Here is a 25,179-nt window from a genome sequence, read left to right as displayed (position 1 = left end):
GTCGATGTTTATTCTCCAAGATTATGAAAGTATTTAATTCATGATTTCTAGATTTTCTGGTTAGTAACTTCCATAACATTTTTGACTGATTCAGAATCATTCTACACGATTCTGTTCAGTGAAACTCTTAAATGCAAAAATAATCACTTAAATGGTTACTTCATATAGTTTTGGTTAGCGTCCATAACCATAACTAGCTAGCTAGATCAGATTCAAGACCAATTCAAAATCATTCTTCAACATTTTTGTTTTAACACATTCTCCAAATGACCTTTATTTAGAGAAAATAATTAACCTTCACGCGTCGTTTCAACCTCCTTTAACACATGAGGAGCAACATATATATATGTGCCCTTTATATATGATCCAAAGGCACCATAACTTTCTTCATCCTTTCCATTAATATCTTCTTCAAAATAAAAAGAAAACATTATAAGTCATGAACACCAAGAATACCATTGCCATGTTCCTTATTGTCTACTCCATGCTGGTAGTGATGGCATTTGCAGACGAGGGTCCAGATTTGGTGAAATGTCTCTCTCTATGCACACCTGATTGCTTGAGACAGAATCCTTCGGCAACTCCTCCTGCATGTTGCATTGCCTGCAAAGAAATTTGCGCCATTATTATTAGAAACGGCCAAGATCCCGGTTCACCATTTTCCGTTGAAAAAATAAACCGTTTACTACATTGAATATTCACCTTCGATATCTACTTGCAGCCTGCAGTTTGCTTTGCTTTGATAAATATGTAATGTACCACTCCAACTTATTTTGATAAATAAGTTCCTTTGGTCGTATATGGCATTTCTAAACTTATATTACATTAACTCGTAAAGACTTTTGGATGAGTTCTTCAAGGGATGTACTGCTTAATGATTAAGATTGTATTTTTGATATAATATATATATATATATGAATAGGGATCTTATTTATTTTTCGTTCTAGTCTCATTATTTGGTGTGTTTGTGCTACTGAGATAACTAAATGCGAGTTACAAGTTACAACAATAAGCAATACGTTAATAGATCAGTGAATGGCGGAACAACTTGTCCAAGCTAAATCAGAGTGAGATGAAAGATGGTGGTATCTGGTAACAACTGGTAATACACAGAATTTGGATGAGTTATCCACGTCCAATCTAGTATCTACTCTGCACTGTTTATCCCCTATTGAATACTGTACGTATATTTAGATATTTAGGTATGATGAATTTGCATACACCACTCAGTTCACCGCCTGTACTGCCAACAAATGTTCCACCTCAATTTCCTCCAACTACTAATACTAATCCTCCATAACCTCAACTACTACTTCTTCTTTTGGAGGACTGAACAGTGGACAGAAGGTAGGAAGAGTGATTGCAGTGTCGGCAGGGGCAGGAGTTTTGTGTTTAGGAGTGCTTGTGTAGAGGACTGAACGGTGGACAGAAGGTAGGAATAGTGATTGCAGTGCTGGCAGGGGCAGGAGTTTTGTTTTTAGGAGGGCTTGTGTACAAGAAACTGCGTTCTAATATAAGAAGAAGCTGGTTTGGACTTGCAGCCAGGAGACCGGCTCTTTGAGGTTGCAAGAGATTCTTATTTGATTTCACTTTCTTTGGTTGCTTGAAGCAATTACTTTTACACTAATGGCTAAATGATTGAATTCATTGTTCTCTACATTTTGAACTTTTAACTAGAGCCACCTTATAAATGATAGTCCAAATGTTGTCAAGATGACATTGACACCATTCTGAATTGGACTATTTTTCATCCTCCATTATCACACAGGGCAAATGTTACAGATTTCTCTAGTAAGAGCTTCAGTTTTGTTAATATTGATGCAGAGAGAGTTGAGCACTTAAACTGGATTTCGTCTAATGTTGCATGCCTAAATCATGCATGCCAACTTGATTATCAAATTGCAAATTAGACAGAGAGAGAGAGATTGGATTTGCATCAGATAAGGACGTCAGAACGAAAAATTAGTCTAGTTTCCACTTGAAGTCCATAGTGTTTCTTGCTTAATATTACAAGTGAACTTGATTTAATTACAGAAGAAATTAAAGAGAGGAAGCACTTCTCAATTAGCCAAGGAAATTTAACTTATTTTTCCAACTTTCCTGTTTTTTTTTTTTTTTAATTCTATTTGATTTGATGGCCATTTTAGTAGAAGCATCATTTTTGTGCTTAAGGAATGGAATCCTAAACTCTTTGTTTTACGAAAATAACTTTGTGGGACTACTAGACCCACACCACAATCAAGAAATTTCATTCATGCACTACTTCTAGACATGTCTTGAGTACTGAGGATTCCTGTAGAGCATTGAGAACATTTTATTAAAGCATCATTGGACCCCTTCCCCACTTCTAATTTTTTACCTGATTGACTAATATCAATCCTTGAGATTTTTCCTTGGTTCGTAAGATTGCGGTAAAGAATTTTATTTGTGAACAACCTCGACGGTGACTAATATGTTTCAACTTTCAAATCCTTTTAACCATATACATTATTGTGCCACTGGGAGTGTTACGAGACTTTGTTAAACATTGTATCTACAAGAACACAGGTACCACTTTTTTGTTTTAGAGAGTTTCAACTTATTTTTTCCATTTTTTATAATTGTTCTTTTTTGAAACCTTCTTTTTTTTTTTTTTTTTTTTTTTTTTAAAACCTATAATTGTTCTTTATTATTAGATAAAGATAACAATTGATTTTGGTGCAGACAGGAATTGAGCTTTAGATATCTTATTTGATAACAATAAACTTTACTAATTGAACTAATTGAAACTCACAACACACGTACCAATTTGGTATAAAGTTTGCCACGGATTGCGCCCAATTGACAATGGAAAAACTACACTATAATTGTAACAGTCAAATCAAAATCAGTTCAGAGCTATAAGCTTAATGGAATATTTTAAGTGGCCATAGGAGTGGAATATATTCCTTCTTAAAATTTAAATGGGTAGAGAAAAGGACATGGCACTCATAACTCATGTATGGTAATCATTTGCTCGGTCGTCTAAATCATATGATTGGAATTCTTTCTTTGTTAAGAAAACAATTTTATTTCAGCTGAAGATGTTTCTTGATTTAAATGTTTTTTTTTTTTTTTTCATTTCCTGTTTTGATTTGGATATGGATTTTAGTAGATGTTAATGTATTATAGGCAGTGAGTATTAACAGAGTGGGCGTACTCTAGCTTGGACCATGGTTAAATTAAACAAATATAACATGCCTCATCAAGCAGCCCAGTTTCTCTAACATGGTTGAGTTTGGGCCATTTACCAATTATAGTATTAGTGGACCATGTTTCTTGTCCAATTAAGGGTCCGTTTGGTACTGTTGTTTAAACAACAGTGTTCAGTATTTAAACATTATAACATGTATTTTCACAACACTTTTTCACCTACACATATTTTCACAACATTTAAACAATGATACTAAAAATCTCTTACCAAATGGGCCCTAACTTTCTTGACTGTTGGTCAGAACAAATAAACAATAAATCACATAAAAAATTATTAAAAAAAAAATGAAATTAACACAATTGAACAAAGAAATGCTCAACCCTACAAATCCCTAATACCTCCTACTCATTGAAATTTACACAAGACTTTGTTCTACAAGAGACCATCTATCTTGGATCATATCCTTTTCTTATCACAACCTATTATTTATTCCACCATGTATCCATACAATTCCTTCCTAGTATTTCCTCTTACACTTCCAAATTCCAAACCTTGAAGAATATCGCTTATGAAATTTGTATTGAACATGAACAGCTTCGCTATTATAATCTTCTTCTGCTTACAAATCACTAAACTAAAGTATCAACTTTCAAGAAATATTTTCTCTACACTTGTTCTTACATTATTTTTTAAAGCCTAACAACAAGAGTATTCCACATTTCCATGCTCATAACATATTCAATAGCCAGATAGCAAGAAAATGACAAATATCCAATTGGTCAAACAGTGCATATACACACATGCATACATGATTGAAGATAAAAAGATAGAAAAACAATGGAAAAACAATAGATCAATAGAGAAATCGTTTGAGTGCTAAGAAAATGTAAGAAAAAAACATAACCCATGAGGCCAACTGGCCAAGGCCCCAATAATTCCCAAAAGCCACGAAACTCATCAAAAAAATCAAGCATAGGCATCTCATCTACAACTATATCAGCTAAACAACATAAAAATAAGAAGATTGAAACAAAACTCATGACTTACATATTCAGCTTTAAGTACATGAACTTTGAAAGAAACTCATAAAAAAAATAATAATAATAACTTACTACTAAAAGTCCAAAACCAAGTAGTTAGGCGAGACTGAGAAGAGAACTAAGAAGCCGAAGGGAACATAAAATAGAGCAGCTTGGATTTGGGAATGGTATTAAAGCAGTCGTATTTGGGAATAAAGGTCGCAAAGGCAAAGCAAAGGAAAAAGATTTGGGAATTGGTGTGTAACGTGTGTATTGTGGGTTTTTATTTATTTATTTGGGGAAATTGTAGTTAAGCCATCTGTGATTTGGCCCGTTTTAATAATACCCACTCATAGTTTAAAAATTATCACTTAACTTACTTGAGGTGGCCTCTGTTAAACCCCTGTTACCCACCTCTGCCCTTTTCATTAGAAATTCCTCTTTACTATATAAGCCAAAATTAGAACCCAAATAGAATCCTAAAAAAAAGAAACGAGCTCTCTCCCTTTCTCTACCTTAGAACCTCCAAAAATCCTCAAACCCATAATCCCTTTCTCTCTTTACTTTGATTGCCAAAGTGAAATCCCCGAACACTTGCAAGCAAGGAGGAGGTGTGCTGAAGTTTGGATTTTCCTCTATATCAGGTATGAAATGACTTTCTAGGGGTTTTGGGCGATGGCTAACAGCGGTGGTGGTGTTGGAGTTGGTAGTTTGGTGAGGCTATGATTTGATGGTTTAGTGAGTTGGCTGTGGTGTTGGATATGTTAGATTGCTGGGTTTTTCTTGTTTCTTTGTTTTTGCATCCCAGTCTAGGATTTTGGGTGGTGGCTAACAGTGGTGGTAGTGTTGGTGGTGGTAGTTTGGTGAGGCTATGATTTGATGGTTCAGTGAGTTGGTTGTGGTGTTGGATTTGCTAAATTGCTGGTTTTTTTTTTTTTTTTTTTTTAAGATTTTTCTTTTACTTGCAAATCTGGGTTTTTTTAGAGAACCCAGCAAAAGAGAGAGGGTTTTTTTGCTTTGTCTACCCTCTTTCGTAAAACTTTGTGCTAATTATGTATATGAAAAATGATGAAACAAATTTTATATTGACTTTTTTTTAATATTTTTCTTTTACGTTTTATGTGTAGAAGAAGAAGAAGGAGAGAAAAGAGGAGAGAGACATAAAATATAATTAAAAGACACATTTACCCCTATTTTTAATGGTGAAAAGGGAGAGGTGGGTAACGGGGGTCTAACGGAGGCCACCTCAAGTGGGTTAAGTAATAACTTTTAAACCACGGGTGGGCACTATTAAAACGGGACAAACAACAGGTGGATTAACTAAAATTTCCCCTATTTATTTTTTGTCAATCAAATTTGGGAAATACCCAACCCCAACCCAAAAAATTCATGTTCCGGGTAATTCTCAACTTGATTATATTTACCCATGATATATTAGATAATACTTGACAATATCGAGTAGATTCAGGTCGGGTACTTGATACCCATTGGGTTTGGCCATCCTTAGCTGGGCCAATACAAATTAGTCTCATAAAGATGCAAATGGCCCAAACACACAACATCTCTCTCTCTCTCTCTCTCTCTCTCTCTCTCTCTCTCTCTCTCTCTCTCTCTCTCTCTCTCTCTCTCTCTCTCTCTCTCTCTTTGCAAATTACATTTTTCCACAATGAACCCATTTTACATTTACCTCCCTTGAACTACAAGAATGCATGATCGTTCTTCTAAACAAAAACTCATGTAACATTTACCCCCTCCCGTCACTTTCTTATTTAAAAGACAAATTTACCCTTTATCATATGTTTTGAAATGAAGGGTAAATTTGTCTTTTAATGTTAAATTTCGTTTGACTTAACCCCAAAACAAATGACAATGAGTTAAGTATTTTAGAGTTATAATTTTGGGGATCAATCTTGTATTTCTATAGTTCATGAGAGGAAGTGTAAAATGAGGTATAGTTTAAATTGAAAGTGTAATTTTTCTCTCTCTCTCTTTTCCCCACTAAATAACTTAAGTATCAAAGGTTTCCCTACCAGGTACAACTCAGTGGTCTCTTTAATTAGTTTTATTTTCTTGCAAATTATAGAAGCCCATCAAAAGTTTCTAATTGGATGAGTGACCTAACTGATGATCTTTGACATCATCAGAAGGAATTGTGAACTAACCCATAGATGTATTACCCACCATTGTAAAACGCAAATGATTAGTTCTAAGATCTCAATGTTACCTAACACTTAAGAGCATTCACAATGGGCCTAGTATATGGCAAATGTAAGGAAAATTTAGCATGTAAGGCCCAAATAGCTCAACAACCAAACATGGAAACACGTAAAAATGCAAAAAAAAAAAAAAAAAAAAAAAAAAATTGCCATAATGCTACAGTACCGTCCTAAAAGTAGGACGGCACTGTAGCACAATGGTATAAACAAAATATTGTTTTTTAATCGGTTTGGTTCTTCTCTCTCCTCTCTCATTATTTCATTATCTTTCTCTCTCTTCCTTTTCTCTCTTTCTTTCTGCTCTCTCTTCCTCCTACCCTCTTCTTCAAACCCAAAAATTCTACCTTCCTCTCTCTTAGATCGGCATGGAGGCAACAACGTTGGAGACACGATCAGTTTCTGAGGTGGAGGCGTGGAGGTCGTGAGCCATGGTAGAGCCTTTCTCTCATCCCCTCTCTCTCCATAGCTCATCTCAGACCAAGCTGGTTTATTCATGGGTTTCCGATGTGGTTGTGGGTTTGTAGGATTCTTTGGTCGAGGTTGGCGTGGTCAAGGATCCAGTAGTTGTTGTGACAGCAAGATCGACGTGGTTGTAGGTTTGCAAATTGGATTTGGTTGTGGGTGGTGATGGGTTTACTAATCAGTTTTGGCCGTGGGTTTGGGGCTAAGTTTCGGTGGTGGATCGTGGTGGGATCGATGTGGTGGGCCGTGGGTTGTGGTGACACGGTGGGTCTAGGGTTGCGGGTTGAGGTACGAGGGATTGGAGAGGTTGGTAGGGGCGTGTCCGTGTCTGGAAGTACTGGACATGTCGTACTGTTGGGTTTACGGGTATAGAAAGGCTTGGGCTATCGAGTGTGAGGGGGTTGAGGATGGATAAGTGTTTGGGAGTGAGTGATGTTGGGTTAGCAAAGATAACTGTTGGGTGTGGAAAGCTAGAGAGGCTGAGCTTGAAGTGGTGCATGGAGATTTATGATCTGGGTATTGATCTTTTGTGCAAGAAGTGCTTAGAGTTGAAGTCTCTTGATCTAGGTGTTGATCTTTTTTGATCTGGGTGTTGATCTTTGTTCTTGATGGTTGGTTAAGTTTCTGTGCTGGGTTTCTTTAGGGTTTGGGATGAGTTTCTGTGTTGGTTTTTTTTTTTTTTTTTTTTGGATAAATTGTGTTGGGGTTTTGGGTCTTCACGGTAGTGATGAAGGTGATGAGAGAGAGAGAGAGAGAGAGAGAGAGAGACATAAATATATTTTATTGTGTAAATATATTATTTTAATGTATTGTATAAGAAAATAAAAGTTGGGATATTGGGTGTGTTATAAAATGATATAATATAATTAATAAAGTAACTTTTTAGGGTAGTAAAATAGGATATGATGACATTTCCGAATAGAAATGCTCTTAAAGTCTAGAGATAATATGAACTATTTGGATTGACATATATGTTGAGATTAGCGAAATGAAATTTGATTAGATTATGACATGTTGGCTTCTTTCCATTGACTTTCATTAGATTATGACATATTGCCTTGTTTCCATTGACTTTCATTTTTTTTTTTTTTTTGTCATATCAAACATAAGAAATTATAGAAAACCTCTTATTATACTGAAACAAATAAAGTGATAATCCTTTTCCTTCCCTCGTTTCTTTTCCTTGCATCCAAACATATAAACAAAAAATATTTTATGTTTTGTTTTCTTTGCCTGTAGCTTTATTTTCTCTTTCCTTACCCTTCTTCTTTCCCTTTTTTATTCCCCCAATTGTAGTCACTACTCATACATTCACAAAGCAGCATGGACTTAATATAGGGCATCCCCGTGACATACAGGGCATCCCCATGACATAGGAAATTCACTGTTAATTTACCTTTGGTTAATACTAGAAATTTATAGTAGTTTCATGCAATCTAATTTTGTTGTGGGTGCACTTAGCTAGATAGTCCCCCTTATCTTGGAAATGAAAGTTGTAAGATTGATTGTTTTTGAGCCTCAAGTTTCATGTTTGGTCAAACTGATGAAACATGAAGAAGTTGTCTTATCTCCAATTTTATATATTTTCACTTAAGTGAATAAAGTTCATGTGTTGTCAACTTGTCATTATTGAAACGTCCAATATTGATAATGAACTAATAATAAATTACCCCCCTTTTTAACTAACTTTTATAAATATATATATATATATATATATATATAAATTTTTACTTTTAATAATACTAATCTTTTAACTCTCACAAAACATAAAATTCAACAATAAACATATTTTTGTTTTTATTAGCGGTTTAGTAAATATTTCTAATCACATCAATAATTCTAAAAAATATTATGTTTGACAACGGTTTGATATCAACAATTATCTCTCATTTATGTCATATATAATAGGCCGTTCACTTATATTGGGGTTCACTCGTTGTGATAGGCTTGCTGGGTGTAAAAAAAATAATATATATATTAGCCTCTGAGCACGCACGCTTATTGGCTCTTCTATTTTTTTGGATAAGGGTTAATAATTTGCATCTATTATAATTTAGAAATATATAATTTTTATTTTTCAAACAAATAAAAATGATAAACTTTAAAGATAAACCATAACTGTAATTTCTTTTTTGAACGTGAAAGGAAAAAAAATTATAAATTTTAGGAGTTATCTTTTTGAATTCAAAATGAAACTTGTTATTTAACATTTATGACCTTATTTCTAATTGAAGTTACCCTTCATTAATGAGGGTATTTTTGAACTATAAAAAAAAATGGTAATTCAGATAAAGGAAAAAGCATGTAAAGTTTTTTTAAGTTATTTGTAAGTAGGTTTAAAGTTTGAAATTTAAAATTTAAAATAAAAAGTGGTCATTCAGACAAAGAAGATAAAAGAAAAAAATATAAAACTTAGAAATAATAAATTACTCTTTTAATCAGTTTGTGTTTTTAAATTTAAAATTATTTAACTAAAAGATAGGGGTATTTTAGAAAATTTAAGAATTTGTGTGAGAATATTTTAGTATGCAAAATAATAAAACCCAAACAATGAATCATGTTATTAGTGTGTGTGTGTACTAGACTCATCACATGCGCCTTGCGTTTGCAATAATGCTCTTTTTTATTTTTTAGTTTTTTTAGTTTTGTGTTATAACGCTTAAGAGTGATATATAAATAACCGTATGTATTTATTTTTTTAAAAAGAATGAGGTAAAGTAACGTGGAATAATGTTTAAAAATAAGATAAAGAACAAAAAAAAAAAAAAAAAAAAAAAAAACTCAATGGAACATTTAAATTTATTGATTGGGATAAGAATTGTGATAAGTAAAAAAATTTGAGATTTGAACAAAAGAAAGATGATATACGTTAATGTAAATGGATAGAAATTTGTGATAACTGTATAGAATTTGAATAAAAATAAATAAATGTTTTAAAGAATAAAAAAAAAAATAAAAATTTCGGGTAAGAATAAGTAGTTTTTACATGAGGTAGTGTTTTTTTTTTTTTTTTTGGAAGAAGAAGTAATTTTGTATTCTTTTATAAAGATAATTGAAGTACTTAAATTCAAATAGATAAAAAATAATCAGATATTTGAATACAAATGAGTGGTGAGAATAACAATTTTTTTCCCCTTTTGTACATGAAATAGTATTACTATTTTAAACTTTTTTGCTTTTTTGTAGGAAAAAAATTAAATTAAAGGGTATGTTACTCCAAAATTTATATTAGAATATTTTGGTACGCTAAAAATTGAAGACGAAAAAAAAAATCGCTTATTAATAATATATATATATATATATATATATTAGAATTGATTTATTTAAAAAAACTATAAAATAAAGGTGAAGTTAATATAAAAAAAAAAAATGAAAAATGAGGTTTGAAAATGTGTTATTAGCCATTGAACTAGCAAAAAAGTTGAATAGTGCCACGTCAAGTTGGGAAGTGAGGAAATTAATGTGGACCCCCACAAGTATTCTCTGATCTCAAATATCTGCAAAAAAATGGAAAATCTTTTGATCATCACTGGACAACGTACTCCTGTTACACACCATAGAAATCCCTATCCATACAGCGCAGGCCGCTCGGCGCTTCATGCTAACGTGCACCCGATGGTATATATAACACATCCAAACCTCCCCCCCATTCACCTCAAACCTTAGCCCAAACGAAACCACCGACCCGTGCACTATGCCGCCCCGGCGTAACCTAGCCTGATCGCAACAGAGCACGCTATCTTGCGCCGGCTAAGAATTGTCACTCAAAACCTAGACAAACAAAAACCTCTCCTCTCTCTCTCTCTCTCTCTCTCCCCCCTCTTGTGTGGTGCTTTTAGAAGGTCAATCATACACTATTCCTTCGCTGTTTCAGGTTCTATTGCTAAATTGCCCTTTGCATTTTTTTGCTGTTTGATAATAAATTTCCATGCTTTAATGTGGGTTCATCTTTCAATCACAACAAAACCCATGTACAATTTTCACCATTAATGTTCCAATCTAGGGTTTTTCTTTTCTTCTTTTTCAATAATGATTTGTTTATTGTGTATGATTGAGTACCACCCTTGTTAATGTGGTGTACTGTAATTGTATACTATTTACTTCCATTTCATGTGTTGGTATTGAGAAAAATCTTGGTTGTGTAATGGGTAATGTTGAAATACCCAATTGGCTAAAAGGGTTACCATTGGCACCTGAGTTTAGGCCAACTGACACTGAATTTGCTGACCCAATTGCCTATATATCGAAAATTGAGAAGCAAGCTAGTGCCTTTGGTATTTGTAAGATTATCCCACCATTGCCTAAGCCTTCTAAGAAATACGTGTTTTGTAACTTGAATAAGTCGCTTTCCAAGTCGCCGGAATTGGGTTCTGATGTGAATTGTCAGGGTGTTTGTTCTTCGTCGAAAACGGGTTCTGGGGATGGTGGTAATGAGGGGGAGGCGCGGGCTGTGTTTACTACCAGGCACCAAGAATTGGGGCAGAGTGTGAAGAGAACAAAAGGGGCGGCGCAGAGTCCGCAATTGGGTGTTCATAAGCAAGTATGGCAAAGTGGGGAGATATATACATTGGAACAGTTTGAGTCTAAGTCTAAGGTTTTTTCGCGGAGCATATTGGGAATGGTTAAGGAGGTATCGCCATTGGTTGTAGAAGCAATGTTTTGGAAGGCAACTTCTGAGAAGCCAATCTATGTGGAGTATGCAAATGATATTCCTGGGTCTGGGTTTGGAGAACCAGAGGGTCAGTCTCGGTATTTTCATAGGAGGAGGAGGAAGAGGAATTTTTACCAAAGGAGTAAAGAGAATTCTGACTGCAAGAATAATGAGATAGATAGTGTAACGGATTCCCATAATGGTGAGATTAAAGATTCTTCTGCCAAAAATGAACCTGATATGTCTTTGGAGACACCAAAGCCACCTACTACTTCATCAACATTGTTATCAGATGACACTTCACGATGCTCTAGGCGAAAGAGCTCAAGTGCTATTAATGAGATGGAAGGCACTGCGGGTTGGAAGCTATCAAACAGTCCATGGAACTTACAAATAATTGCACGTTCACCCGGCTCACTTACACGTTTCATGCCAGATGATATTCCAGGTGTTACTTCTCCTATGGTCTACATTGGTATGCTTTTCAGCTGGTTTGCTTGGCACGTTGAAGATCATGAGCTTCATAGCATGAATTTTCTCCATACTGGCTCTGCAAAAACTTGGTATGCAGTCCCTGGAGATTATGCATTTGCTTTTGAGGAAGTCATTCGCTCTGAGGCTTATGGTGTCAACATTGATCATTTAGGTATGTAATTTTTTTAGATGATTATTTAGGAAAATGTTTTGGGAGTTTACTAATTTGACAAACTCTAGCATATTTTTGCCAAATTTTCTCGGAATGTTAATTTGGGGTTTTTTGTATTCACAAAGCAAAAAAATTTAATAATGAAGGCTATATTTCTGTATTATTTATAGATGGAAAGGAGTGCTCTGTTTAAATAGTAACAGGGGTTCACAATGTCTTTGCTGGCATTTACCCCATCTTGCATGGCCACTTGTCAATAGATATACCTGAATTGTGCATATCTATGACTCAACATTGTTTCCATGTGATATGACAGTGAGCACAAGTGACTGACTTGGTTGGACTGTGTAGGCTTTCAAATGATGAGCCACTACATAAGCCTTTTTTTTTTTTTTTTGCTATTAAGATTTTGAAGCATTTATAGCTCTTGTTTTACCGTTTGAATGTAATTCTTTTTTTTTCCTAATTATATTTCATTTAGCCAGCATGTTTATCTTTTCGCTGAATATATCATCTCTATCCTGTCATCAATTGATGTTTTATTTGATGAATGACTTACAATTCCATTTTTTTTTTTCAATTGGTAATTCACACACGCAGTCAGTGATTATCCATTTGGACAGTAAAGATATGAGTGTTTGATTAGGTTCAGGGCAGGGGTTGCGAACCATTGAGTCTCAATAACCCTTAAACTACTCCAAATGAGCGTACTTTTATCTGTGGTTTAGGAGTTGTTAATTCTCAAATTGAATTGGAATTGTCTCAAAAGGCAAGCAATTAAGGAATAGCCATCCACGGGGTTCAAACTAAGGACCTATGCATTTCAAACGCAATGCTCTAAACTGTAAACTAAGCAGTCTCACAAAGCAGGAACTGCACGTGTTTAAGAATTTAGTAAGCTATTGAGATCTTGGCTATTAATTATTCATTCTTAGTTATTCATAATTGATATGAATTTAGAATGGTTTCAAAAATAAATAATTAAATGAATAATATAGAATAGAACTTCAAATATATACCCAAAAAAGTACTTTACATTTGCAGAATCTAAATTCATTTAGATTGTTCTAAATTGGACCTGCCACTTGTAGGAGGGTGATTTTTTAAATAATTTAAGATGGTGAAGCATTAATCAAAAGTTGGTCCCACAAAAAATTTTGAATTTTTGGCAATTTCGCAAAGTATTTAATTTGCAGTTCTGTCCTGACACAGCTGGAATTTACTGTCCAAAATTTGCCAAATTTTCATTGATTTTTTTATTTTTTATTCTTAAATAGAGGCACAGTTCTTAGTCTGGCCATTTTATTTTACTTTCTTTAATGTAGACAGTTCATTTCAATCTGAAATTAGTTTGATTTTGTCACTTCTATAGCATTTTTGTAACTCAGGTCCAGTTTCTCTTATCTCCAGCTGCACTCACATTATTGGGCGAGAAGACAACTCTTCTATCACCTGAAGTAGTTGTTGCGTCGGGCATTCCATGTTGTAGGTGGGTTGCTTTCTTTCTAATTAGCATTCTAAAATTTATGTGAGGGTTATACTTTTCTGTAATTGAAAATGTTTTGGGTTTGACTTATGATGCTGAGTTGCTGTTTCTGTTCTTTTTTTTTTTTGTGTGTGTGGAGCTGTACTCATGTCTGTTCTTATTTTTCCTTTAGGTTAGTACAGAATCCTGGTGAATTTGTCGTGACTTTTCCAAGGGCCTACCATGTAGGATTCAGCCACGGTAATTGCTTTATAGTTTTCATATATTCAATATTTTTCTGGAGATATGATTCTTTAACTTATAAACTCCTGCCCTGAACATACTGATCTTACTGTATTAAATACATACCACCTGGTGTATGGTACTTGGAGAAATACATGTTAATCTAAGACAACCTAGAAGATCGAAGTTCTGTAAAAATTTGGAGTGGAAGTTGGTTTACAAAATATGAATAAATTTCCATTTATTTTCTAGTAAAAGCAAAGGATTCAAATTTTATGTGAGCAGGAGTGCAGGACCATTTTGGCTTGCAAATGAGCTGAAAATGTGTAGTTGGACTTAAAATGCTCAAAAGAATTAATTGGACACCTTACAACTCTTCTGCCAAATGACTTTGCAAGCACCTTTTTCTGCAAGGCCATTGCTAATCCATTTCTGTCGTAGCTAATATATATTGTTTTATCTTCCCTTTCAACATTGGCATTTCTGATTGATGTCTGTAACGGTAATTTGTATGTTTATTCTGCTCTTAGAATATCAATGTCTCAGTGACTAGAGTTAACTAGAGAGCCTGATTATATTAGGCATGTTGCTATTACAAGAAGTTTCCTTGAATTTTTCTTTCAGAGTGTATTCATTTTTATCCTTTTAATGGATTATTATAGCCTTCCTTTTGTAAATTAGGTTTCAATTGTGGGGAAGCTGCTAATTTTGGAACCCCACAATGGCTCACAGTAGCCAAGGAAGCTGCAGTGCGCAGAGCTGCAATGAATTATCTTCCCATGCTCTCTCATCAGCAGCTGCTATACCTGCTGACCATGTCTTTTGTCTCAAGGTTAGCTCACTATAGTTCCTTCAAATATTCTGTTGATCCTAAGTTGTTGAGCAAAATTAGTGACTGAAATATCCTGTCCACATTGCCTCTTAGACTGCTCTCTGAAGATCTATACAAGATAATTCTCATGAATGTTTATTGATTGTAGTATTCTTGCCTAATTCCTCTACGAGATTAGATTCTCTTTCCAAATATTTGATGTTCAATGGCCAGACTCAGGCATCTGTGACCATCAAAGTTTCCAGCCATTCATCTTGGTGGTTCACAACTTCTGAAACATGTTTACAGATGTTAATTTGATTTTTTTAGGATAATATGTAAATTTATGCATTTGTAAAATAGTTTATGAATGTACTTCTGATTCTGTAAGAGTTGCAATTGTTGAGGGGGATTTCTTTTTATTATTTTGTTAGGTATATTTCAAAATATGCTTTAATACTGAATATGGGCTGGAAACTTTATAATTAGACTGGTCCTAATGAAATGAGTTGGGCCTTAATGCACATCTTGTGAAAACTGATAATTGAGCATTATTGTTTTACTTTCATTTTTCATATAATAAATTCTTTGAAGGGAATGTGTAATTGTGTTTGGAAAGTGGAATTAGCTGAAATATGTAATAACTGTTAATTTTTCCTTTCTATCCTTAAAAGAAAATGCTCTTCCTTTTATTTAGTGCATTAGAGAGTCTCTGCGGGGGCGGTTGAAACCACAAGAGTTTCTCTGTGGAGCTGTTATAATTAACGTATCAGTTGTTGCTTAGGGCCATAGATGAGTAACAAGGGCTCAGTAGGCAGATTTCTACTGTACACTTCGCATTTGAAATTGATACTTTGGTTGCATTTACCCTTACTTTGTGCGATGTTGCTTTTACATCATATGTTTTTGCTTATTGTGTCCATATAAATATCATGTGGATACCATATCTTTAGTTATTTCTTATGTATGATTTGCTGGACTGTTTTGATGCCAGAGTGCCAAGATCCTTACTACCGGGTGTGCGCAGTTCTCGCCTGAGAGATCGTCAAAAGGAAGAAAGAGAATTGTTAGTAAAGAAGGCTTTTATAGAAGATATTCTAAAAGAAAACATTAAGCTATCTAATCTTCTTGGAAAAGTATCAACTTGCCGTGCTGTTTTATGGAACGCTGATTTACTTCCATATCCAAGTAGAGATTCTCAATTGCCCAGCATAGTTGCTACTGATTCTACCTCAGCAAGAGAAAATGCTTCCCATATTCATACTGAAAACAACAATAATATTCAGAACGATCTGATGCACGAGATGAACTTGTATATAGAGACTCTCAATGATTTGTCTTTGGATGGTGACGATTTATCATGTGACTTTCAAGTTGATTCAGGTACATTGGCATGTGTGGCTTGTGGAATACTTGGTTTTCCATTTATGTCTGTGGTACAACCATCTGAAGAAGCATCCCTGAAACTTCAGCCCATGGATCATCGTTTGGTTCAAGGAGGCCCCAGAGTCTCAGGACCTGAAAATGCTTGTTCCTCTCCGGATCATGATGGGTCTATTAAAAGCAATATTCCAGGTATTTGATCTACATACTTTCTTGCCTGGTAATTTGCTCACATTTTCAATCACTTCTTTAATCTTATTCTGTCAAAAGTAAGTTGTCATTGAACTTTTCTGGATTATATGTTAAAGCCTTACTTCATTCTGTGACCATGTTGTGGTCTATCATATTGTTAGATTGGTTTGTCATTGTTTCTAGCATCTACATGTACACATTTACCACTTCTACTCGTATTTCTGGCATGACCCCGAATCAGCTAACTGTGTTGTGCATAAAACTGTGTTAAAAAGAATTGTAGAAGAATGCATAGAACTAGTCTTAAGTGTCCACATTATATAAGTTGGGCTCCCATATTATAGAGATGTATTAGCAGACCAAACAACCATGGGGAAGAATGACATTTTTAAATGTATCTTCAACTGGTGCCAGTAGCTTCTCATCAAAGCAAACGAAAACATGAAATTGAATAGGATTAATCCTTTTGACCACTAAACTCGGCCTCTTCAAGTGCTTTACTGAGTTAATTAATGCTTTGTTCTTCAGAGAATCTCCCTCCTTTTCCTGATGTTTCTCCACCACCAAAGGATCTGAAAATGTCACTATTAACCAAATTTGACATGCAATGGAACACCTCTAGTAAATTTCTGAGGCCACGGATTTTCTGCCTGGAGCATGCCATTGAGATTGTGGAACTCTTGCAGTCAAAAGGTGGAGTAAAAATGCTTATGATTTGCCATTCAGGTAAGATAGGCTTTAACTATGTCAATGATTTATGCTGCAAATTACAGTTGTATACCCACCCCTAATTTTAAAGTTAATCACTTTCTCCCTTTTTTATTTTATGATATTTGATTTTTTTTTTTTTTTACCTCTCTCAAGGATAAACCTGGTTTCTGAATGATGTTGAAATTAATTAACATTTAAATGAGACACATTCAGCTATTGTTTAATACCCACTTTCTGTTTACTATGAATCTGTGACACATCTTTTATTTGTCGACCAACCATTATGAGCATACATGCACATCATCCAGATTTCAACAATAATTATTCTTCAATTTTCTTAATTTATGTAGACTATCAGAAAATGAAGGCACATGCCATGGCCGTTTCTGAGGAAATTGGTAAACCTTTTGATTATAATGAAGTTCCATTAGATACTGCATCCCAGGAAGATCTGAACTTGATAGATCTTGCAATTGATGATGAAGAACATGATGAATGCGGAGAAGACTGGACATCAAAACTGGGTATCAATTTACGGTACTGTGCCAAGGTCAGAAAGAACTCTCCATCTATGCAAGTACAGCATGCACTGACATTGGGTGGATTGTTCTCTGAAAAAAATGCCACTTCAGAATGCCTGACCATCAAATGGCGGTCTAGAAGATCACGCTCAAGAAAGTCAAACCATTCTTCCCATGGTAAAGTATGCGAAACAGCTCAATTAAAGAAGGATGAAGTGTTGGGGGGAAGGTCAAATGGCATCATTGTCAACAATGAAAAAAAACTAATTCAATATTCAAGAAGGAATCCTAAGTTAAAATTGGGTGGTTCCACAGGTGCAAGTACAGTTGATGGATGCCCTGGAAAGAATCTGTCAAAAGATGTTTCAGCTGCTACTTATGGAGACCGCGATAAGCAAAGTGGGAAGGCTACTGAAAATGACCTTTCTAACAAAGGAAATTCCAAAAGTGATGCAGGATTTGTTTTCTCTAGTGCTTCCAGAGTGTCTGCAATGCAGCATGAATCCTCAGGGTTTGCAGCTACCAGTGGTAGGAGCTTGAATTCTGCTCCCTTCCGAATTGAAGATTCCCCTGTCTCTAATACAGTAGTGGTTGTTGAGACACACAGTGAGAATCACACTCTTGATGATTTTGACATTGATGGCAAAGCTTGTAATTTAGCAACATGGGATGGTTCTGAGATGCAACACAAGATCAAGAGCACTGATGAAACCAAGGAGGAGGACAAGATAACTTATGCCAAAAAATGTGGTAGTCCACTTATCATTGCAACTTATGAGAGGTCTGGAATGCAGGCAGAGAATCAAAGTATGGAAAAAATCAGCATCACAAGTGAGTCTTGTCATCTGGTTTCTGAAGGGCAGTGCAATGTTTCAACTGAAGGGGATATTTTCATGAATGAGGTTTCTGATCTTTCTAGACCTCCAACTCCCCATGTTGCTGATCCTGTTGTGAGAAATTTTGAGGCACGGATGGAAAATGTAGTTCTGGAGGAATCTTGTGTCAACAGTAAGGTTCTTGTGTGTGCGACTTTAGACAATGAAGTGCAGCAAGAGATCCACACCACCAGCAGAATTGAACATGATGGACCTCTTTCAAGTAATGTTGCACCAATCAACCAGCTTACTCTTGCCTCAACAGAAGGTGTTTCTTGTAATATTGCAGTGACAAACCAGCCTACTCTTGCCTCAATGCAAGAAAGTTGTGAAGGTCCCACAGAGATTCGTGCTGCAGAAGACATTAGCATTGCCATGTCTTCAGGTGCAGTGGGGCAAGAACTTGAGTCTGAAAATGGAAGTAATGAGGATGAACCAGTTTCAAGTTATGTTATACCGACAAATGAGCCTACTCCTGCATCAAGAGAGATCCATTCCCCAGACAGAAATAATGAGGAACTTGTCTCAAGTTCTGTTTCACCAATGGAAGTTAGTCAGCCTTGTGTATCACTGGAACAATGTCCCGAAGTTCCAAGAGGGTGCTCTGCTGAAGAAGACTTGCATGATGGTGTGACTTTAGACACTGAGGTGCAACAAGATATCCAGACTTCAGATGGAACAGATGAGGGGATGCCCGTCCCTAGTTTCATTACGCAAGTGGAAAAAGAGCCAGTAACTATCTCAGGGGGGGTATGTTACAAAGTTTCAAGAGGGATCAATGCTGAGGAAAATTTGAGTGGTGGAGTGGCTTTAGATAATGAAATGGAGCAAAAGAAAGAGCTGACAAATGAAAATGATGAGGAGATTTCTGAGTATGATACACTTATAAATCCACCTAGTCCTGCCCCAATCCAGAAATGTTCCAGAATCCAAAGAGACACCCATGTTGCAGAAAACCTGCTTCGCAAAGAAGTTTGTTCATCACAGGATGATAGAGAGCTTGAAAGCATTGACTCCACTCTACTAGAACCCAGATCAAGCACAGACAAAAGAAGAAAAAGAAAAAGAGAAGCAGACCATTTGACGGAAAACAAGTTCGGTTGCAGTGACTTTATCAGGAGTCCATGTGAAGGGTTGAGGCCAAGGGCTGGGAAGGATGCAGCCAGTAGATGTGGAATTGACACCAGTAAAATAGTTGAGGAGAAGTTAGTGCGAAAGAAGGTGAGCAAAGCTTCAGATGTTCCTCTTCCTCCTAAGAGTAAAAACTCAATGGGGTCTCACAAGTGTGACCTTGAAGGCTGCCGCATGAGTTTCAAAACAAAGGCAGAGCTTCTCTTGCACAAACGCAACCGGTGCCCACATGAAGGGTGTGGGAAGAGGTTCAGCAACCACAAGTATGCAATGCTTCACAAACGTGTTCATGATGATGACAGGCCCCTCAAGTGCCCATGGAAAGGTTGCACCATGTCGTTCAAGTGGGCATGGGCTAGGACTGAGCATATACGTGTGCACACTGGTGAGCGCCCATACAAGTGCAAGGTTGAGGGATGTGGCCTTTCTTTCAGGTTCGTATCAGATTACAGCAGGCACAGACGGAAAACAGGGCACTATGTGAACTCACCTGCCTGAAGATATGTCTTCTTTGTTCAAGCTGGTTTTGTAATATATAATATGGGTATAAGCAAGTGGGGTTTCTGAGGCCGAAGGGTTACATGTAGTTTACATTGTTCTGGTTAGGTGTAGTGTTAGGCACATAGATTGATCATTTTGTAGGTGGGCATTCTCCAATCATTTGTATGCATTGATAGTTGAGAAGTCTTTAAGGGTCTTGATCTCTCTGGATTCCTCGTTTAGAATCCAGCAGCATCATCAGCAGGAGAGGAAGCTCTCCCCAAAAAACAAAAACAAAAGAGAAATGCTACATGTTGGGTGGTCAAATCCTGGCTGGCCAAAATTGTCAGACCTACTAGTTTGGTTATCTAAGAAGATGATTCTCATTTTTTTGTACCAGTGAGGATAGATACTATGTTCTTTGTTGTCCCTTGGTATATGGATGAAGTAGATGAATCGTGGGACTACATTACCACTCTTTGTTTTGAGGGGTAGTGATCAAACAACGCTAGAGTTAGAGTCTGTTCGAGATTGACAATGTGCCAAATGTAGATATGAAATGAATATTGACGCCTTTCTTTTGTTTTATTCTCTTTTGTATTTTTCTTTCTTCTTGGAGGAGACAGATGAGATAGGTACCATTGATCAGGCTAGAAAAGTCCATTGCTATGCGTTTGTGGGTCTCTTCGCTTGTCTAGAAGTGGATTTGGATAATGTGCTGTGGGTGTGGATTGTGTTTTTTTTTTTTTTTTTTTCATTGTAGATTATGCTCAAGTGAGTCTGAATTATTTTAATCTTTGACACAATTATCCAAGATAGACAAATCATTTTTGCCTTTGTTGTTTCAGGACTGTTTGGTAAAATACCGATTATATGTATAGAAATATGTGCGAGTAAAAAAATTATAAAAAATATGTAATATTATTTTAAAATTGAAAATATGTACAGTATTTGAGTTTCATAGGCCGAAATTTCTACGAACCACGCTAAAATTCTTAGTCAAATATTTTAACAAAAATGGTACGTTTCTTTTGATAAGATCAAATCTTTAACAAACAGCAGCCTAGCAGCCCACTGCTTTTCTAAAGACAAAACCTTTTTATAAACTACCGTACAAGTTAGAAAAACTCTACTCCATTAATCTCATCGAAATTTCTTACCTCCTGTTTCCACCACCAAACCAAAACTCAACTAGTACACTGTAGATTATTGAAGAGTAATAAGTGTGAGTGCAGAAACTAGAAACCCCAACTTTCTCACTTTCCCAAACCAACAACAAAGAACCAAAAAAACACACTCAAAATGGCCGCAGCTGCACCACCACCAGCACCAACCCCAGCTGCCACAGCACTACCAGACCCAACGCCAATAGGTTACCCTCTCTTCACACGCATCCGTCTCGCCACCGCATCGGACGTCCCTCACATCCACAAGCTCATCCACCAGCTAGCCAACTTCGAACACCTTGCCCACCACTGCTCCGCCACCGAAGCCTCCCTCTCCTCCACACTCTTCACTTCCCCACCTTTCCAATCCTTCACTGTCTTCATCCTCGAACTCTCCCAAACCCCATTCCCTCCCCAACTCCACACACACTCAGCTCTCTTCTCCCCCATTACCCAAACCATCACTCTCGACCTTCCCATCGATGACCCAGAAACCGAAACCTTCAAATCCAACGATAAAGATTGTGGCTTTGACGTTGTGGTTGGTGGGTTTGCTTTGTTTTTTCCGAACTACTCGACTTTCTTGGGGAAACCAGGGTTTTACGTGGAGGACTTGTTCGTGAGGGGGTGTTACAGGAGAAAAGGGTTTGGGAAGATGCTACTTTCAGCTGTGGCTGCGCAAGCTGTGAAGATGGGGTATGGGAGAGTGGAGTGGGCGGTGCTTGATTGGAATGTGAATGCTATCAAGTTCTATGAGGAAATGGGTGCTAAGGTCTTGCAAGAGTGGAGGATTTGCAGGCTTACTGATGAGGCTCTCCAAGCTTATGCCAATCCTGCTATCTAAAAATTAATGGGTTTTTTTTTTTTTTGGTGGCTTTTATTTATTTGTTTGTGTATATGGATTCCAAGAAATGGAAAGGAACAGTGGGGTTAGTGTGCATGACTAGGGGGAAGATGTAGCTGATGTGAGTGTGTTTGTGATCTACTTGATTCCTTGATGTTTTCTCTATGTAATTTGATTTCTATATGCTTAGTTGGTTCCTCAAATTTACTTTCATTGGTGTTTGTTGAATGTTACATATATGTTGCTTTGTGTGTTTCGTTGTATCGATTTTTTTCTTTCTTTGTTTCAAGTATTTCAAAGCTTTAAACACTTTCATGGATTATCCTCTTTTTGTGATAATCTCATGGATTATCCTCATCCATGGATTATCTTTTCCTTTTACAATAGTTGGATTAAACACTTTCCAAAACATTTGAATAAACTGTTGCTGGATTACCAGACTTGGGGCCGAGGCTTCTTTGTGGAAAGTGATTTGGGTGGAGGCTAATCTGGATTCTGGAACTATCTAGAGGGCTGAGGCTTATTATGTTATTTTCTTGAGAGGACCAAAAAGAGCCCTAAATCCGACATGATTGGATTGCAATTCTAATTTTTCTCCACGTATCCAAAGTTCTAGCCCCCTCGCGAGTCGTGATGATGAGGCGCACAGTTAAGTCTTGATAGTATGCTTGTGAGATTGACAGATTGTAGATACATTCTATGTGGGAGGTTTGTGTCACCAACTTTGACAAAAGAGTCTTGTCAACAAAAGAGTCTTGTCAAAGATTTTTTTTTTTTTTTAAATGGATAAGACTCGTCAATTTAAAATAATAATAATAATAAATTTTTGAGCTTTGAAATTAATCTTATATGATGTATTATTTATTCAATGTTGTTAGTAACAAAATAATCAATTTAGAGATTTCTCAAAGTTCAAGGACTTAATAACTATCGTTTCACACTTAAAAGAACAAGGGATCAACTTGGAGGTTTCTCAAAGTTCAAGGAAATAACTATCATTTCACACTTAAAAGAACAAGGGATCAATTTGATTTGGACCAAAGTTAAGAGTATATAAAACAAGTTTTTTTTTTTTTTGGGTACATTAATATTTAAAAATAATGAATAAAAAGGTCAATATTTTTTTATTATACTCTTTATCTTTTATTTGCCTTTTCCTTAGGATTAAATGAAATACTTTGCATTTCTTTGTAACCATTCTATTCATTTTCACTGAAATTGCAAGTAGCATAATATATAAAATATTCCTTTAAAATCCATTTTGTTTAATTCCCTTTCATTCCTTCTCCCTTCCTAACAAGTTGTGAAAATCCACTCCAATCTCTTGACCTATTCTATTCCTTTTCTCTCCTCCCAAATAAGTTGTAAAGACATAAGTGTTTCTCCTACTTCTAGAAGAAATGTTTATGGTTTAAAAAAACAATAAGAAGAAAGTAGAGATACTTATGTTATGTAATTAATTTTTAATGTCAACCTCTTGACCACCAAAAATAAAAATAAAAAGAATTTTTTTAACTTTTCTATCTCACATTATAGAGTAACTGCATATATCTCTCAAAAAAAAAAAAAACCTGCATATACTTCGTAATAGTTAAGGTTCCAAAACCAAATCCCTACATGACAACTCAAAAGATGATTTTAATAACAAAACCTACTTAATAACTATGTAATTTATTTAATATAGTTGAATAATCAAAGTGAGGCAAAAACTGCCGTAATGGGAAAAGGATCTCCTCCTAATTAGGAGGAAAACTTTGGTTTTCCATTCGTCCCTTTTCCCCTCATTTTAGGAAGCACCGCTTGTCTGATCAATATTTTTTCAAATTTATTAGTTAAATGGCTAATGGCAATTGGCACATACAAATTGTATGATACAATAAAGTCACATACAAATACGCATACAGCTAGTGGCTCCTTCGTTAATTATCTTCCCTACTCTCATGACCTATCTCCAAACTCAACTAGTATAAATGTAAATTCCCACACCCCAACCTCACCACCTCATGAGATATATAACTGGTTCTCTCATATCATTCATTCTTCCACGATAAAGAACCAAGAAAAGTGAAAATGGCCACAGATATTGGTCACCAACTCTTCACACGCATTCGTCTGGCCACTCCATTGGATGTTCCAAACATCCACAAGCTCATCCATCAGCTGGCGTGGCCATGATCGAAAGCCTTGACCAACATTTCTCCGCCACAGAAACCACTCTCTCCTCCCCACTCTTCACCTCTCCTCCTCTCCAATCCGTCACTATCTTCATTCTTGAACTCTTCCAAGCCCCATTCTCACCCACTCCAACTCCTTCTCTCCTCTTTTTCCCCATTACTCACATCATCACTCTCCACCTCCCCATCGATGACCCTGAAAGAGAAACCTTTGAATCCAACGATAATAAAGACGTTAGGGAAACCAGGGTTTTAGGTGGAGGACTTGTTTGTAAGGTAGTGTTATAGGAGGAAAGGGTTTGGGAAGATGCTACTCTCGGCTGTGGCGGGTACAAGCGGTGAAGATGGGGTATGAGAGAGTGGAGTGGGTGGTGCATGTTTGGAACGTCAATGCTATTGAGTTCTATGAAGAAATGGGTGCTAAGGTCTTGGAGGAGAAGAGGGTTTGCAGGCTCACTGGTGAGGCTCTCCAAGCTTATGCCAGAACTGCTAATTAAATATGGGGTTATTTATTTTTTCAAGAAATGTAAAGAATATATAGAGGGGTTAGGGAAATGGATTAAGGTAGAGATAAGATGATGTAAAAAATAAAATAAAATAAAGAGAAAGAGATTAAAACTAAAAAAGATAAGAGACATAAACATGATATTGCACTTACTTGGGCCAAATAATTATAAAAATAAAAAATAAGTACCACAAAAATATGTGCACAATTGTCATCAGACATCACAACTCTTCATCTATTTAATGTGATTACTGATTAGTGAATAAAAAGTTATGGGTTCATTTAAAAGTGACAAACACTCAGTTACAATCTATTACACATAAAAAATTTATGGTAAAAAAAAGTTTGTTTGTGGTAATATAAGACCTCGTTAATTAATTAAGTTGTAGAACACAAGGAAGAGTAGGATCAAACACTAAAAAAAAAAAAAAAAAAAAGTAGTTATCATGGATGCACAAGTTGAATATAATTAAACTAAATATTAAAACTTAGATTAGTGACAAGTCAAGTTA

At 35.9% G+C, this 25,179-nt stretch overlaps 2 protein-coding genes and 1 pseudogene across 2 annotated transcripts; all 3 read left to right on the top strand.

The window, feature by feature from the left end:
• The first annotated feature begins 10,424 nt into the window (after positions 1–10,424).
• Positions 10,425–20,566, top strand: LOC126697235 (lysine-specific demethylase ELF6). Its single transcript, XM_050394136.1, has 7 exons — positions 10,425–12,166; positions 13,577–13,655; positions 13,825–13,892; positions 14,556–14,706; positions 15,680–16,260; positions 16,789–16,986; positions 17,322–20,566. The coding sequence occupies exons 1-7, from the start codon at positions 11,014–11,016 to the stop codon at positions 19,994–19,996; spliced, it is 4,905 nt and encodes a 1,634-aa protein (XP_050250093.1). The 5' UTR covers positions 10,425–11,013; the 3' UTR covers positions 19,997–20,566.
• A 491-nt stretch (positions 20,567–21,057) lies between these two features.
• LOC126697234 (probable acetyltransferase NATA1-like) lies at positions 21,058–22,201 on the top strand. The gene has a single exon (XM_050394135.1). The coding sequence runs from the start codon at positions 21,281–21,283 to the stop codon at positions 21,986–21,988; it is 708 nt and encodes a 235-aa protein (XP_050250092.1). The 5' UTR covers positions 21,058–21,280; the 3' UTR covers positions 21,989–22,201.
• Positions 22,202–24,033: 1,832 nt separating this feature from the next.
• Positions 24,034–24,659, top strand: LOC126694072 (probable acetyltransferase NATA1-like; annotated as a pseudogene).
• The last annotated feature ends 520 nt before the right edge of the window (positions 24,660–25,179 follow it).

Source organism: Quercus robur, chromosome 8, assembly GCF_932294415.1.
Source record: "Quercus robur chromosome 8, dhQueRobu3.1, whole genome shotgun sequence".
NCBI lineage: Eukaryota > Viridiplantae > Streptophyta > Magnoliopsida > Fagales > Fagaceae > Quercus > Quercus robur.
The sequence above is the reverse complement of the archived record's forward strand: the minus strand, read 5'-3'. Positions and strand labels throughout refer to the sequence as shown.

Excerpts from the sequence above, each read along its gene's own strand:
- LOC126697235 (XM_050394136.1), top strand. The coding sequence starts at position 11,014 with ATGGGTAATGTTGAAATACCCAATTGGCTAAAAGGGTTACCATTGGCA. Across the intron at positions 16,261-16,788 it reads TATTAAAAGCAATATTCCAG|AGAATCTCCCTCCTTTTCCT; the intron begins GTATTTGATCTA and ends TTTGTTCTTCAG. Across the intron at positions 16,987-17,321 it reads GCTTATGATTTGCCATTCAG|ACTATCAGAAAATGAAGGCA; the intron begins GTAAGATAGGCT and ends TAATTTATGTAG.
- LOC126697234 (XM_050394135.1), top strand. The coding sequence starts at position 21,281 with ATGGCCGCAGCTGCACCACCACCAGCACCAACCCCAGCTGCCACAGCA.